Source organism: Danaus plexippus, assembly GCF_018135715.1.
Source record: "Danaus plexippus chromosome 16 unlocalized genomic scaffold, MEX_DaPlex mxdp_23, whole genome shotgun sequence".
Taxonomy (NCBI): Eukaryota; Metazoa; Arthropoda; class Insecta; order Lepidoptera; family Nymphalidae; genus Danaus; species Danaus plexippus.
In genome coordinates, this window is record NW_026869851.1 from 1,085,492 (window position 1) to 1,098,989 (window position 13,498).

Genomic DNA, 13,498 nt, shown 5'->3' on the forward strand with positions numbered 1-13,498 from the left:
AGAGGAAACATAAAGCGATCGGACGTGATGCTGTCCAGAAATGTCCTTCCATTAATTGGATGGACAAGAACCAAATGGCCATACTGATTCTGTTAATAATTTGATGTGTAGATGAATATTTCAATCTCCTCAAACTGGAACCAGCGAACGTAATGGCGACGGTGCCGAGGGAGGCGGGGAGATAATAAATTTATAATTTCAGAGGGAACCTCATATCATATGATAATGGAATGTCAACTGGTCTAGTTACAGCAATTAATGAATCTTCTTTATAATTTATATACAGAGGAATTGTTTAAATTTCTTCTTTTAAAAATCTATTTTATTTTTTCGCATGTGTGTTTTGGTTTGAGAGTAATTTTCTGTGCACTAAACTGCATACCCTAAATATTTCGACCTTACCCGTGTCTTAGCGCACCATAAACGTGAACAATTGTATGTAATAAAGTCACATACGCGTTTACTTTTGTAATAAAGACAGCTGATTTCTGAAACAAATGTTCAAGTTTGCTCTATTATGGAAAGCAGTGAGTCAACTGTAATGTATTCACTAAATAAAGACCAATAGACATAAATAAAAATATACAACCAAAGCATTTTAATTACATAATTAAGATATTCGATATCGCCGATTTATAAGCGTATCGAAATATTTACAAGTTAAAATTTATATTAACATTATAGTAAAATAAAAATTCTAGGCCGTTACACATATTTTGGAACTTCTAAAACTCATATTATTTTTATGATGACATTATAAACTCATAAAAATAAAAAATAAAATCGTCCTCATGAATAACGTTGAGTCGAGATAACCTGGGTGTCAAAGAATTCGAGTGATTCGAATTATATGAGAGAGAGAATTTTATTAGATACGGCATCTCAAAGGATTTATAGAACAAAAACGACAATGCTCATATTTTAGGCTTTTAACTGCTCGATGTTGACCAATACAGTGTGGGTTTTTTATGGGGGCGAATGGTGCTTCTTGTCATTATATTAATGCATCCGTTTCATTAAGAACTGGTTTTGTATCCAACACTTAATATTGAATTTAACTCACATATAGACGTCAATAGAACATGTCGTGTTTTATAACAAAGACTGTTTGTAATAATGAGCTGTCAGATATTTTCTTCTTAATTTCTTCTGTTAAATAAAGTCGAGATCAGATTGAAGTTTTGTCACATTTATTCACTATACTTTAATTGAGTCGTAACTGATGTTCTGTCTATGTATATTGACATCTTTATAGAACGTTTAATCTTCTTAGAGATATTATATAAATATGGTATGACCAAGCGTCAGTCAAACTTTGTATTTCATTTCATTCGTTGGCCCTACAGAATCGGTTATCTCACTGGTGAAGTGATTCCACTACAAGCTAATGCTCATGCACCCATGTCATATCGGTGTTACGAAATCCCTCTTATAGTTTTATGTTTGTGTCACACGCTTTTTAATTATTCGGTACCATCATCGTAACTGTCAGAATTATATTAAAACGTTTTATTAAACCGACGAATTACTTTCTTAACTTATCAATCATAGTGTATTACGTTATTAATCATAGTGTATTAGCAAAAATTAGATAGATTCTTGTGTAAAACATAACACAAAAGTATGAATTTTTGGATACTTTTATATTAACCAATAAGATTATTTCGTCATCAGCTCGCTTAGAACATTGTTCCTTTGAGGTAGTCTAAGGGTCCTGATTTTAAATTACATCTTAGAACACTCTCAGTCAAAGAACACATTAAATTGTAGATCTTTCGCTACGCATGCCATATTATGTTTCAATCACACCGCCGCAGATCAATAATTTTATCCTGCGGATGTCTTGTAATCACGATATGTTTCTTTTTATGCTATTTTGAAGTTATTTGTCTGTTAATTTTATTAAAATAAAAAAACATTATCATTACTACGGTCTAAATTCATTTTAGTTTAAAGTGTATATTTTTTTATCATACTAAGATTATACTTTAAATCCTGCCAAGAAGTTCCTTGAATCACTGTACAAAGAATATTTCCTGGATTCAGATAATTAAGGAAACATATCTCCGGCTGTTTCCTGACGTCCGTGTAATCCAGCGACTTGTTAATCCTTACGTACGTAGATCATGACGGAAAGCGTACATAATTTAATATTGCGTTAAATAAATTCTTTCATTCTATTCATGTTTTAAGTCTAAAAACTCGCGGTTAATGTTTAAGTTTAGAACTTGGATATATGTATATATAGAAATATAAAAATTAAATATCTAATATGGATATATATTTTTTGAGGGTACATTTCGCTTTAAAAAAAAGGTGTGGTTGAGTTAAAAGTAGTTGGTCGCTAATAAAATATTAAAATTTGATAAACTTTTTTTAAATATAAGAGAAATATTTTTCGGGGCGCATCCGTGTTATTGTTATATATATTGTTTCTAGAACACGAAATTGCAAGAATCTCAGGAGTTTACATATTTAACTGTTTAAAATATTATAGTGTACTCTGTTCATGACCCTTATGTCGTTTCTCGAAATCGTTTTTATTCTAACCAGTTTTAATCATTGATTCCGTGTCCTTAGGTGTTGGTCGAGAAGAGGTGCTAGCATCGACTGCGACAAGAGACGTCCAGTGCGGACGTCACCTTGTTTCTGGTCTCTTCTCCCGACCTCGTCTTCCCTTGGGATACTCCTCCGTCACCACAGTGCCGACCGGCGCTTGTAGACTTAATGTCTCCGAAGTTGTCGCCAGCGAAAATTACATCGGTAAGTGACATTTAGTCCAAGCACAAAAAAATTTAAGCAAGATTTCTTAATTTCATTTTTCTTATTGGTAATATTATTATCTTTCATTTCATTTCATTAAAATAATCCGAGATATTATATAAAAGTGTGTGTTTCAATACGTTATATCATGATTTCTTAAGTTCCAATACGAAGTAGGTCATGACATATTAACGAATGAAGAAAATCATTATAAATTAGGTCAAATGTAAAGAAATAATTTCATAGAGACGAGAAAGGTTTGATTGAACGCGGTCAGGCCGGTTCAATTGTATACGTACTTACAAGTAAATTAGCAAACGACAGATGTTGTTCTCAAGGACGTTCAATATATCTTTGATTTCAATAATGCTTCAATAATTATGCATTCTTATTAAAACTACTCGACTGTGGAGCATTGGGATGCACATTTTAATTGAGAGATGAGGACTGCTAGACCAAAGATCGATGTCAAATCGATTAATAGAAACTGCATGTTCGCATTTTGAAAGCGATTCAATAGAGGCGCCTGCGCCGCAAATTGCGAGATAAATGGATATAGCCGTTACAATTGATGGTTAATTATTTGCATGACGCATTCCTTATACTTGGAGATACCAACCATTGTTCCGTAAACATTGAGATCAAGTCGGTTATCATGCCGCTTTTAGCTACGTATTAGATAGATATTCCACGAAACTAAATAACCCAATAAAAACTATATGCATATTTTATTCTAGCACTAAGAGTATCCAACGGTTCATATATTGTAAACGGTGAGTTTGCTGTTAGCGCTCCTGGCACATACGAGGCGGCGGGTGCAAGATTTGTATACTCTCGGTCTGCCGGACTAGACAATATATTTGCTATGGGACCCATACACCAACCTATTGATATTATGGTATTCACATCTTCATGTTTTGGTTTTGAATCAAGACTTATAAAAAACTAATAATTTATTTAATTTAAGGTTTTATATACGCAACCAAACCCGAACATAAAATACGAATATCTTACCGATTCGCTGCCTGATGAAACGAGCAACGACATTCCGAATGATATCACCAGTTCTGCCCATCATCAGATGCAAAGGCATCACCGCCATCACGTGGCAGAATCCCACACGAGGGCCTTAGAAAAGTCTGGACCATCTTTGTCGAAGCAACCAGAAGCAAGTTCTTCTGAAACACAATATCAATTGGACACGAATGTTATTGGCGATAGAATATTTGTATGGAAAGTAATGTCATACACGCAATGTTCAAGAACTTGTGGTGGCGGCCTTCAAATTGGGAAATTTAAATGTGTCGAAGTAGACGGCAAAGAAGACCGCGAAGTTTCTGCTGCTCATTGCAAAGGATCTCCACCGCCGTCTCGACGTAGAAGATGTGGCGTTGTTCCTTGTCCCCCTCGATGGAGGGCTGCCGCTTGGGGTCCCTGCCCTGTTTGCGGTCCAGCTCATAGGACTAGAATAGTTGGATGTGTACAAGATCATGCTCGAGGAATCACAAAGGTACATATGTATATACTCGTATTAGACAATTTTGAAATCCTACAATAATGAAGGTTTTTTTTAAACTCATCAATAATTTTATTTCAGATAAGCGATCAAAAATGCCCTCTACCTATGCCACCAAGTAAGGAACCTTGTGATATACCGAATTGTGATGGAACTGCTAGAACAGACAGCACACCACGTCTCGATGGGAGACGTCACGTAAATCCTTACGATCGTGTTGATGCATTCCATGAAACAAAACCAAAGGTGACACTCGCTAACAACGTATCTGCTATCGAGGTTCATCCAAAACATGAATCCAAGTACACTCACAGTGCAGCTGGTGGATGGCTGTATACTGAATGGTCTCAGGTAAAACAGTTTTTGATAAAATAAAAAAAAATCTAGTTCTGTTACTTAATCAGAGAACAATTTTTTCGCAACGCTTGCTAGCAGATCTATAATAAATGTACTTAAACTGTTCACTCGAAAATCCGCGGTCGTTTTTCTTGTGAACAGTTTTAAATAAGATTGGTGACCACCCGTAAATGGTTACATTCTCTTCACAATGACCGTCTGTATCACAAAACATTAAATTTATGAAGGTCATATAAGTGAAAGTGAAGAGAGGATCTCTCTTTATTTAAATATTCTAATAGATTAAAGACAGTATATAAATACAGTAGATTATATTAATCCACCAAGCTCCGTTAGAGTAGGGTGTTCCTTTACTCTTTTCATAATCTAAATAGGTTACACCATATACCTTAAGGGCCTTAAACAGTTATTTACTTCGATTTTATATATAAATATTATAATAATTGTGATCAGTGTGTCGGTTGGTGTGCGAGCGGTGTTCAGTCCCGCGGCGTCCGTTGCTCGGAGCCCGATGGATGCTCCGCCCACGCCCCGGCCTCTTCGCAAGCCTGCTCAGTAAAGAAACCATGTGAGGCGCAATGGTTTACTGGTACGATAATCAATTGCTATTATGTGTTCTTTATTTAATACACCATAATAAAAATCATTAATTTTATATTGTTCCCAACAATTGTGATTTTCGCCAGAAAATTTCAATTATATAGTTCTTGTTCATAGATATTAATGAGTCTTTCTAAACTAAAACATTTCTTAATATATGTACCTATATACTGTTTTTTTATTGCTTTTCATTTTTATTTTTTATCCATATAACTCCTTAAAAATCTTAGCTAGCTAACTTTAAGGTAAATAATCTGCAAAATTGGACATTGACCGTTAAATTCATCGTTTTGTCTCTGATTCGTCGAATAGGAGAGTGGTCTCCATGTACCGCTGAATGTGATGGACGACAAATAAGAGGAGTCATTTGTATCGGAGGAAACGGAAGGAGATTGAGAGATGGTTCCTGCAAAACACCAAAACCTGAAGCCGAAAGACCATGCGGTGGAACCTGTGCACCGTCTTGGTATCTCAGTGACTGGGGGGAGGTAATTATTACAAGCAACAAGCTCGCTTATTGTAATTTATATAGCAAACTTATAAAGCTCTTACAGTGTTTAGTTGTAATATATAATCTTTTTCTGGTTTCTACGATACTTTCAAGCAATGAATTAAAATAATCTCGTAAATCGTAAATCTTACAAGCAACTCATCTATATTTAAAATAAATTTAGAACCTCCTAAAATTCCCCTCCACTGCCAGTACAACTAAAATTGTCAATACAAAGAAGGTTCTTCATAACTTATTACTTATAAGTAATATCCATTTAAACTGGCCATAATAGAACCTCATTTTTATACATTACTTACCTGCACTATGTCTTTAGTGCACAGGTCCATGTGAGGCTGGTATTCAGACTCGTACTGTGTGGTGTGCTCGTGGCGGGGCGGGGGGTGCGGGTGGCGCTGGCTCAGCCCGAGATCTGGAGTGCGGGGGAGGTAGACCACCAGCTAGGAGGTCCTGTGTACCAGCTAGGTGCACCACTAGACCGGTGAAGCCGGCCGTGATCACACCCACAGGTAACTTGATACGTAGGTAACTAATTAGAAGGTAAATGTTAAATATTACATCGACAGGTAAATTGAGATATATAAAGTGATTAGAGGGTAAGTATTAAATAATATTACCTACACCGGTTAGTTGGAATAAAATTTATATATTGAAACAGTATGCACTCGTATGATTAAGTATAACGACAAGGGAATAACACAAATTGATAATATAGATGAGCATAAACGATTTTACCTCTCTTTAATTGTTAGAAGTGAATTGAAATTGATATCACTTCCGTATCTATTGTAAACTGTTATGAACCTACAGATTATAGCTTGCCAGGATACATAACTTCATATTTTTAGCTTATAAAAATTACTAAGTCCTATTATTAACAAAATAAATAACAAAGTTGATTCACAAATATTACATATTATTTTTAATTTAAAATATTTGATAATTAAACATATTTTCCATTAATGAAATGTATGTACGTCCTAAAATATAACATGTAATAAATAAAAATATGTTTCTCATTTTAACGATTAAATTTAAGCAATGGCTTCAATCAAAATGGAATTGTGGAATATTTGTGGCACCGTCAAAAGTATTTCCTTATAAAATTATAAGAGAATACTTTTCTCGTTAAAGCTTGTGAATAATTTTTTTATAGTAACAGACCCGCAACGAGTCACGAGACATCAAAGTCAGAACACGCAGAACGTCAAGGAACGGTCGTATAGAAACGGTGAGTTAATAAAACATACATATATAATTTTTTCATAACATTGTTAATATAAAAATACATATTATATTAATGTTTAAAATGTTAATTAAATACTGTTGCGATAAATATTTTCGAGGAGAAAATAAAGTGGACCACGTCCTTGTTCTTATTCCGACCGGGATTTTACGATCTTAGTAAATTGTTTATATCAAAAGAAAGATGAAAGTTAACAATGAACTGCATTTTATTTGTTTGAAAAATAAAACGGTTTTTAAACTTGTAAATAATATTTATGAAATAGATTATAGATTTTTTTTTTTTGCATTTTATTATTTCAAGGATCCAGAGAGCAATAAAGATGCTTTTCTATCGTAAAACATGAATGAAGTCTATTTGACAGTAAAAAAAAATATTTTTTTGAATTATCACAGAATATCGAATATTATAATTTATTATATCATTCAGGAACGTGTACCGACAAGTTGAGCAATTGCTCGCTGGCGGTGCAAGCGCGTCTCTGTCACTACCGCTACTACGCTGATAGCTGCTGTCGCTCCTGTCACGGACGGTAGACGGTAGGTTGTAGCGGATAACACAGCGCTGTCGTTCATCGCTCCAATCGCTTTTTTACTAAGTCACATTCGGAATATATTCTATGTTTATTCCAGTCGTCATAATGGGAATAATTGTATGATAACAATACCTGTATTTTGTGGAATTGCTTGCAGTTAATATTGCTTACTCTATCTGAATATTAGATATTCTCGTACAACAAAATAATAAGTGCAAATAACGTATAATTCATGGTGTACTCGATGTCTAAATGGGCGATTGAGTCTAGTATTTGCTGACTTCGCAAATAAAAGCGCTTTTGACGTCTAGAACCATCTAACTGTAATAATGTTTATGTTAGCGTATGAACTAAATGAGGACTTCCTGTAGTTACGAGCTGCGGTGCTTAGTAAAATCTTATATAGACTAGAATCGTTGACAATTATGCGATCTAAAATATGAACCTTAAATTAAATTATAGCTTACTTTTATTCAGCTGTTATATAAAATACCAAAATGGTATTGTTAATGAACAAAGCATATTCATGTACAGCCAATTATTTAGAGTTCACGTGCTAATAAAGTGGGTGGTGTGAAAAATTTGTTTTAATTTACAGGTAACTTCCGATTGTATGGAGTTGACTCATAGTATTGTGATACAAATGTACGGACGTGTAGTTAATAAGCCGAGTGAATTCATTATATACGCATGAAGATTATCGTCTTTATAAAAAATTCTCAATAAAACTAATAGTATTTTAACATGCAATTTTATCTTAATATTTTATGAATTTTCATAGTTATTCGAATGTATCTTATAGAATTGTTGATGATGTTTATACGAATCTGTATTTCGGTAGGATAAGTTCTGATCTCTAGTGTTGTATAATGCATACACTTTTTAGTAATTTGTCATCAATTTTACCCGTTCTTTAATCTTAATAAATATATTCATACCATCATCACGTTATTCCTAGATCAGAATCAGATGAAATATTAAAAAAATATATTTATAACTTGCACGATTTCAAAATGCATTACTCGTTTTAAATCTCTAACTATAAATTATATTAGATATTTGAGATTCAACAAAAAAATAGTGTTATGATCGATGAAGTAGTTAACCATGGATACTGTTTTATAGGTTTAGTCATAGACTGTAGGTTATTTTTTTCTTAAAGTATTCATGATACATAAAGAACAATGTTTCTCGTAGATTAGAAACAATGACACTGTGTTCATTATTTATTGATCCTGATTTTTGTAAAACGATACGTCATTTAACGCGGCGTTTGTATCGACAAGCCAAGGACTGGCATTGGATTGGCTATAAAAACACATCACCCGGAGAATTTTGATAGCAATAATAAATCTTTTTAATCACATCTACAGAATAAATTTAATGCTTTAAGGATAAACTGTGGATGTTATATTAGACATCCGAATTTAATGATCCTTAAACGTACGTCGAGAAATCTATACCAAACGCTGCTTTGAATGACAATTTATATGTAAATATTTACTTTATGTATAGCGCATTTATTTACTTGCTGTAATTATTTATGTATTAGGTAACAAGTACAATAATTTATACCATCACAATATCTTTAATTGGTTTATATGTACCAGCAATTGTCTGTACTAACGCGTGTAACAACGTACAAAAAATAAAAAGCTTTAAACACTAGCATTTGTTTATTTTTCTGTTTAGTATTACCTCTTTGCTTTGAGTTTCGCTCGTTTCTTAGGAACCAAATGAAATTACTCACGAATATATTTAAAAACTAACACAAATATTATAATTGCGTAAGTGATTCTGATTATTTCTTTGTCAAGTTGGCACAACTGAGAGACTTGTCGCATTGTGATTAAATCTATGATAGAGCTAATGAATAACTCGCAACGGACTATTTAACGTCGTTACTAACATCCTTTTGTGAGTGGAGTCTCTTACAGCAACTAGTCTTATTCAGCAAACTCCTGAGTCGGTACAAATAAGTAAACAATTTTTTTTTTACAAGTAATAAATTCTGGTACTTTCTTTTAAACAATTTAGGTTCTTTAACACAAAACAAGAAAAAGTAAATCCTACAGGCATTTAAAGTTCCGTATCCATATATACTGAATCTTTTTTCTTTCTTTACAATTTAAAGGTGTTATTTCTTTCCGCGTACATATATGTATGTTTCTAAGCACTGTTTCAATACTTTTTAAATTATATATTATAATGATTATTCACAATCCATTTATATATAGTGTTATCAATTTCTTTTAACTCATTGAAAATCATAATTTTTTTTACAAAAGGGTTTCTAAAATTTTTTATTAAACTCGACGTAGAACGCCAAAAAAAAATACACATTATACAACTTTAAATGAAGCATTTTTATTTTATTTACATTATCAGTACAAAAAATTATCAATAATTATTATAAAATAAATGTAAAGTTAATTCATGATATTTATCATAAAATTCATTTAAATATCACACCAGCTATTGGTAGTCAATCCACAATAACATTACTTAAAATAAATCAAATTCATTTAATTCTTGTTCATGTATTTGATAGTAATACTTGTTATATAATCGATTTTGATTATCGATATTAAAATCGATTTATTTACAAGAATCGCAGCAGTTGTGGATGTAGTATTTGTAATGGCACAGTCGCGCCTGTACGGCTAGAGCGCAGTTCGTCAATTTGTCCTCGCAGTCTGTAATTTATTATTTTTAAATTAATTACTAATGTCATTCATATAACAAAGATCTTATTTATTAATCACCTTTCCCCGATGGAACTGTTTGTGGTCTCGGCTTCATTGTCGTTTGATCGTTCGTTGATTTTTGAGACTCTGTAAGATTAGTTAACAAATCCATTTTACTAATTCATCAATCCGATGTAACGATAGTTTTTATATTTTTAAACTTAAACTTAAACCCTTAAATATAACAGTAAATAAATATTTTTATATTTAATTACTTTCCATGGGCTAAAATTTAGCCAGCAGTAGTAATAAGTAGTACTACGGATAGACGTATTATATATATTGCCTTATATCATAATATATTATTTTTATACAAATTAAAAATTGTTTTAAAGATGGCAAGATATTGTTGCTGTTTTGGTGTATAAGCCATCATGCTTAAGAAGTCCTTGCCGTACCAATCAATTGTCCCAATGCCAAGATCATAACCGCTGTATGACAAACTTAGTAGTAATCCTGTATGTATCGAAGTATTCAAACCATCACTATCACCAACCTACCTATAACGAGATCTGGTGGTATACATGACGGTGTACAGGATCTGTGTGGTGTCGGTGGTGGTGTCGTACACTCAGTTTCGCTAACGGTGACGTCACTCCTCACACACGACACCCATCGGCGTTGGACGCCCAGGCCAATACTACAGTTACCTGTACACTGAACGACGGGAATGGAAATATAATAAAAAGAAAGGTAAATCTAATGTAAACAAGGCATGGGAGGTTAGGTCACGTAGAAAGAAAGATCCAACTTATTGAGTTTCTATTAGTGTACAGTGACATAATATTTGTTAGTTTTATAAATAGGATTGCCGATAAAAAAGATCAAAGTATAGAAACAAAAATAGAACCTAAGACTGCTACTTGGAAGATAAAAAAAAATTACACATTGAAATAATTTTTCATTAATTTAACAAAAAATATGAATCCGAACCAAAAAGTTGTTTTCATTTATTGGCCATATTACAGTAGGTACCACTATTCACAAAAAAAGCCATAAAGATTCTCAAATTTTAAATAAATGTGTGTGAAAAAAGATATATATTCTTCAGAGAAAGTAATCCTTTTAAAATGGTTTCATTCACAAACCAACCTGACCCCATTCGCTGTAATACCACGTCGCTGGGCATTCTCCGGGGCAGTTCCTCTCGTGTTCTGGCCGAGGGTCCCTACAGGCGGAGTCCCTCAGATGCCTTCCGGTACCTCCGATACATAACACCACTCGGACCTGCTTCCCACAAGGGGACGAGCACTTCGACCAGTCCCCTTGAACAGAACAAAAGACATCGTGCAACAGGATCATGGTAAGTAGACGTTAATTTTACATGGATATTCTTTATTGAGACGAAGATATGAGAGTCAGGCTATAATTTAACATTTTGTTTTGGTGGCTTTATTGCAATAGTGGATTTAAATTTAAAAAAAAAACAAACATGTATTAAACTAACCTGCAAACCAGCGGCCATCGTGGGGTTCACATGTCACTGAAGGGACACAGTCTTGAGACGTCTCCGGGGAGGGTCCTGCACAACCTGAGGGATCACCACATCGAACAGACCTGGTCTTCAAACCACCGCCTACACACCATCCTACACACTACAAACAAGACATATACTTATGAGTTTTTATTTTAAATATATAACTAGCTTTCATTACTTAAGTTCAGTTTGAAATTATGTAAGTGAATGAAGTAATTAATGAACAGTTTTTTTATGAATAAATGTGTCGTTTTCTCTAGATTCCTTTCAGGCATTCGAGTGTCAAGATAATATTCAAGATATATGACGACCATAGAAAGTGTTTCGTCAATAATAGTAATGATGATACCTCAGACCAATCGGTGAAAAGCCATCCTCTTATGGAAGTGAAACTATATTCTGGTCCAAGTTCCGTGTCCGTGGTATTAACATCGACTGTGTACACTGAACCATCGTGGAAGGCATCTGTATGTTCCTGGGGCTTCGCCTCTGTGTGCCGTATTCCAGGGTTTTTACAATCTGGGATGTTACAATCTTCTGTGGTCGCCGGTTTTGGAGCCAAACATTTTTGATCGCTTACCTGCAATGTCCTTAAAATTAAATATAACCTACGTAAAAGTAAAAAAAATATGAAGAATTTTTATAAAACTATTTATAAAACAAAGCAACAAACACTGAAAAAATAGAAGTAATTCAAGACCATTTTCAACCTTAGTAATTCCTCTTGAATGATCTTGTACACATCCAACGATCCTATTCTTTGTGGCTGGTCCACAGGACGGGCATGGAGACCAGCTAGCGGCCCGCCATCTCGGAGCGCAAGGAATGGTTCCACAACGACGACGTCTACCTGACGGAGGGGAACCCAAACAATGTGCTGGGGACACCTCCCTATCACTAGAGGATACTTCTACGCACCTGTATTTTCCTAGCTATAATAATAAACGATAATAATATGGTCATTGTTTGCTTTTTTTTAAGTCTTGATTCCGGTAGTTAAATATCCTCACAATGAATATATTATAAAATCTTACATATTTTATTATTCTTTTTTATAAAATTACAAAAAATATATATATTAACATTTTTAAATGGAAAACAAAATGGCGAATACGACGAGACAAATTGGATCGTTTAATACCTGAATACCACCACCGCAGCTTCTAGAACACTGAGTATACGCAAGTATCTTCCATACAAATTTTCTTCCAGCTACGACATTTTCCTCAACGTTGTTTTTATCTTTGACTCCTGGATCCAAATGCCGGGCTCCTGCTTTAGCGTATTCTATACCGTGATGACGTCTCGAATGTTTGGGTACGACAGTTGGTTCTGGTGGGGACACTGTCAATGATTCAGTTTCAACTTCACCTGGCAACGATTCAGTGAAATATTCGTATTTTATACTTGGATTTGGTTGAGTGTATAATATCTGAAAGTAAGTTACACTGACAGTTATAACTGACACTTATATTTAAATATACTATAGAACATTTACACATTATTTTCTATACATAAGTGTGATTAATGTTCTCACCATAATATCGATAGAATCGTGGGTAGGTCCAAGTGCATACACTGAATCTAGACCTGTTTTTCTGCTGTAAACGAATCTTGCACCAGCTGCCTCGTATGTACCAGGACTACTGACGGCGAATTCACCGTTCATTATAAACGAACCATTCGTTATTTTCAAAGCTGCATACAAAAAAATTATAAAATATATAAATCTTTATAAATATACCT

At 33.8% G+C, this 13,498-nt stretch overlaps 2 protein-coding genes across 2 annotated transcripts in view; one reads left to right on the forward strand and one right to left on the reverse strand.

Moving 5' to 3' along the window:
* The window catches only part of LOC116771704 (thrombospondin type-1 domain-containing protein 4-like), a 61,670-nt gene extending 52,474 nt beyond the window's left edge, over positions 1-9,196 (forward strand). The window contains exons 9-18 of the mRNA XM_061528233.1: positions 2,554-2,763; positions 3,501-3,661; positions 3,731-4,273; positions 4,361-4,630; positions 5,090-5,225; positions 5,549-5,724; positions 6,064-6,256; positions 6,904-6,978; positions 7,423-7,532; positions 8,127-9,196. Of these exons, the coding sequence (XP_061384217.1) occupies positions 2,554-2,763; positions 3,501-3,661; positions 3,731-4,273; positions 4,361-4,630; positions 5,090-5,225; positions 5,549-5,724; positions 6,064-6,256; positions 6,904-6,978; positions 7,423-7,529 (1,871 nt within the window). The 3' untranslated portion in view covers positions 7,530-7,532; positions 8,127-9,196. The remainder of the gene's footprint in view (positions 1-2,553; positions 2,764-3,500; positions 3,662-3,730; positions 4,274-4,360; positions 4,631-5,089; positions 5,226-5,548; positions 5,725-6,063; positions 6,257-6,903; positions 6,979-7,422; positions 7,533-8,126) is intronic.
* A 674-nt stretch (positions 9,197-9,870) lies between these two features.
* The window catches only part of LOC116771907 (thrombospondin type-1 domain-containing protein 4-like), a 30,105-nt gene continuing 26,477 nt past the window's right edge, over positions 9,871-13,498 (reverse strand). Inside the window, exons 8-16 of the mRNA XM_032663904.2 lie at positions 13,290-13,450; positions 12,894-13,184; positions 12,463-12,684; positions 12,102-12,332; positions 11,723-11,870; positions 11,368-11,540; positions 10,776-10,932; positions 10,294-10,362; positions 9,871-10,224 (exon numbers count right to left, since the gene is read on the reverse strand). Coding sequence (XP_032519795.2) covers positions 10,127-10,224; positions 10,294-10,362; positions 10,776-10,932; positions 11,368-11,540; positions 11,723-11,870; positions 12,102-12,332; positions 12,463-12,684; positions 12,894-13,184; positions 13,290-13,450 — 1,550 coding nt within the window. The 3' untranslated portion in view covers positions 9,871-10,126. The remainder of the gene's footprint in view (positions 10,225-10,293; positions 10,363-10,775; positions 10,933-11,367; positions 11,541-11,722; positions 11,871-12,101; positions 12,333-12,462; positions 12,685-12,893; positions 13,185-13,289; positions 13,451-13,498) is intronic.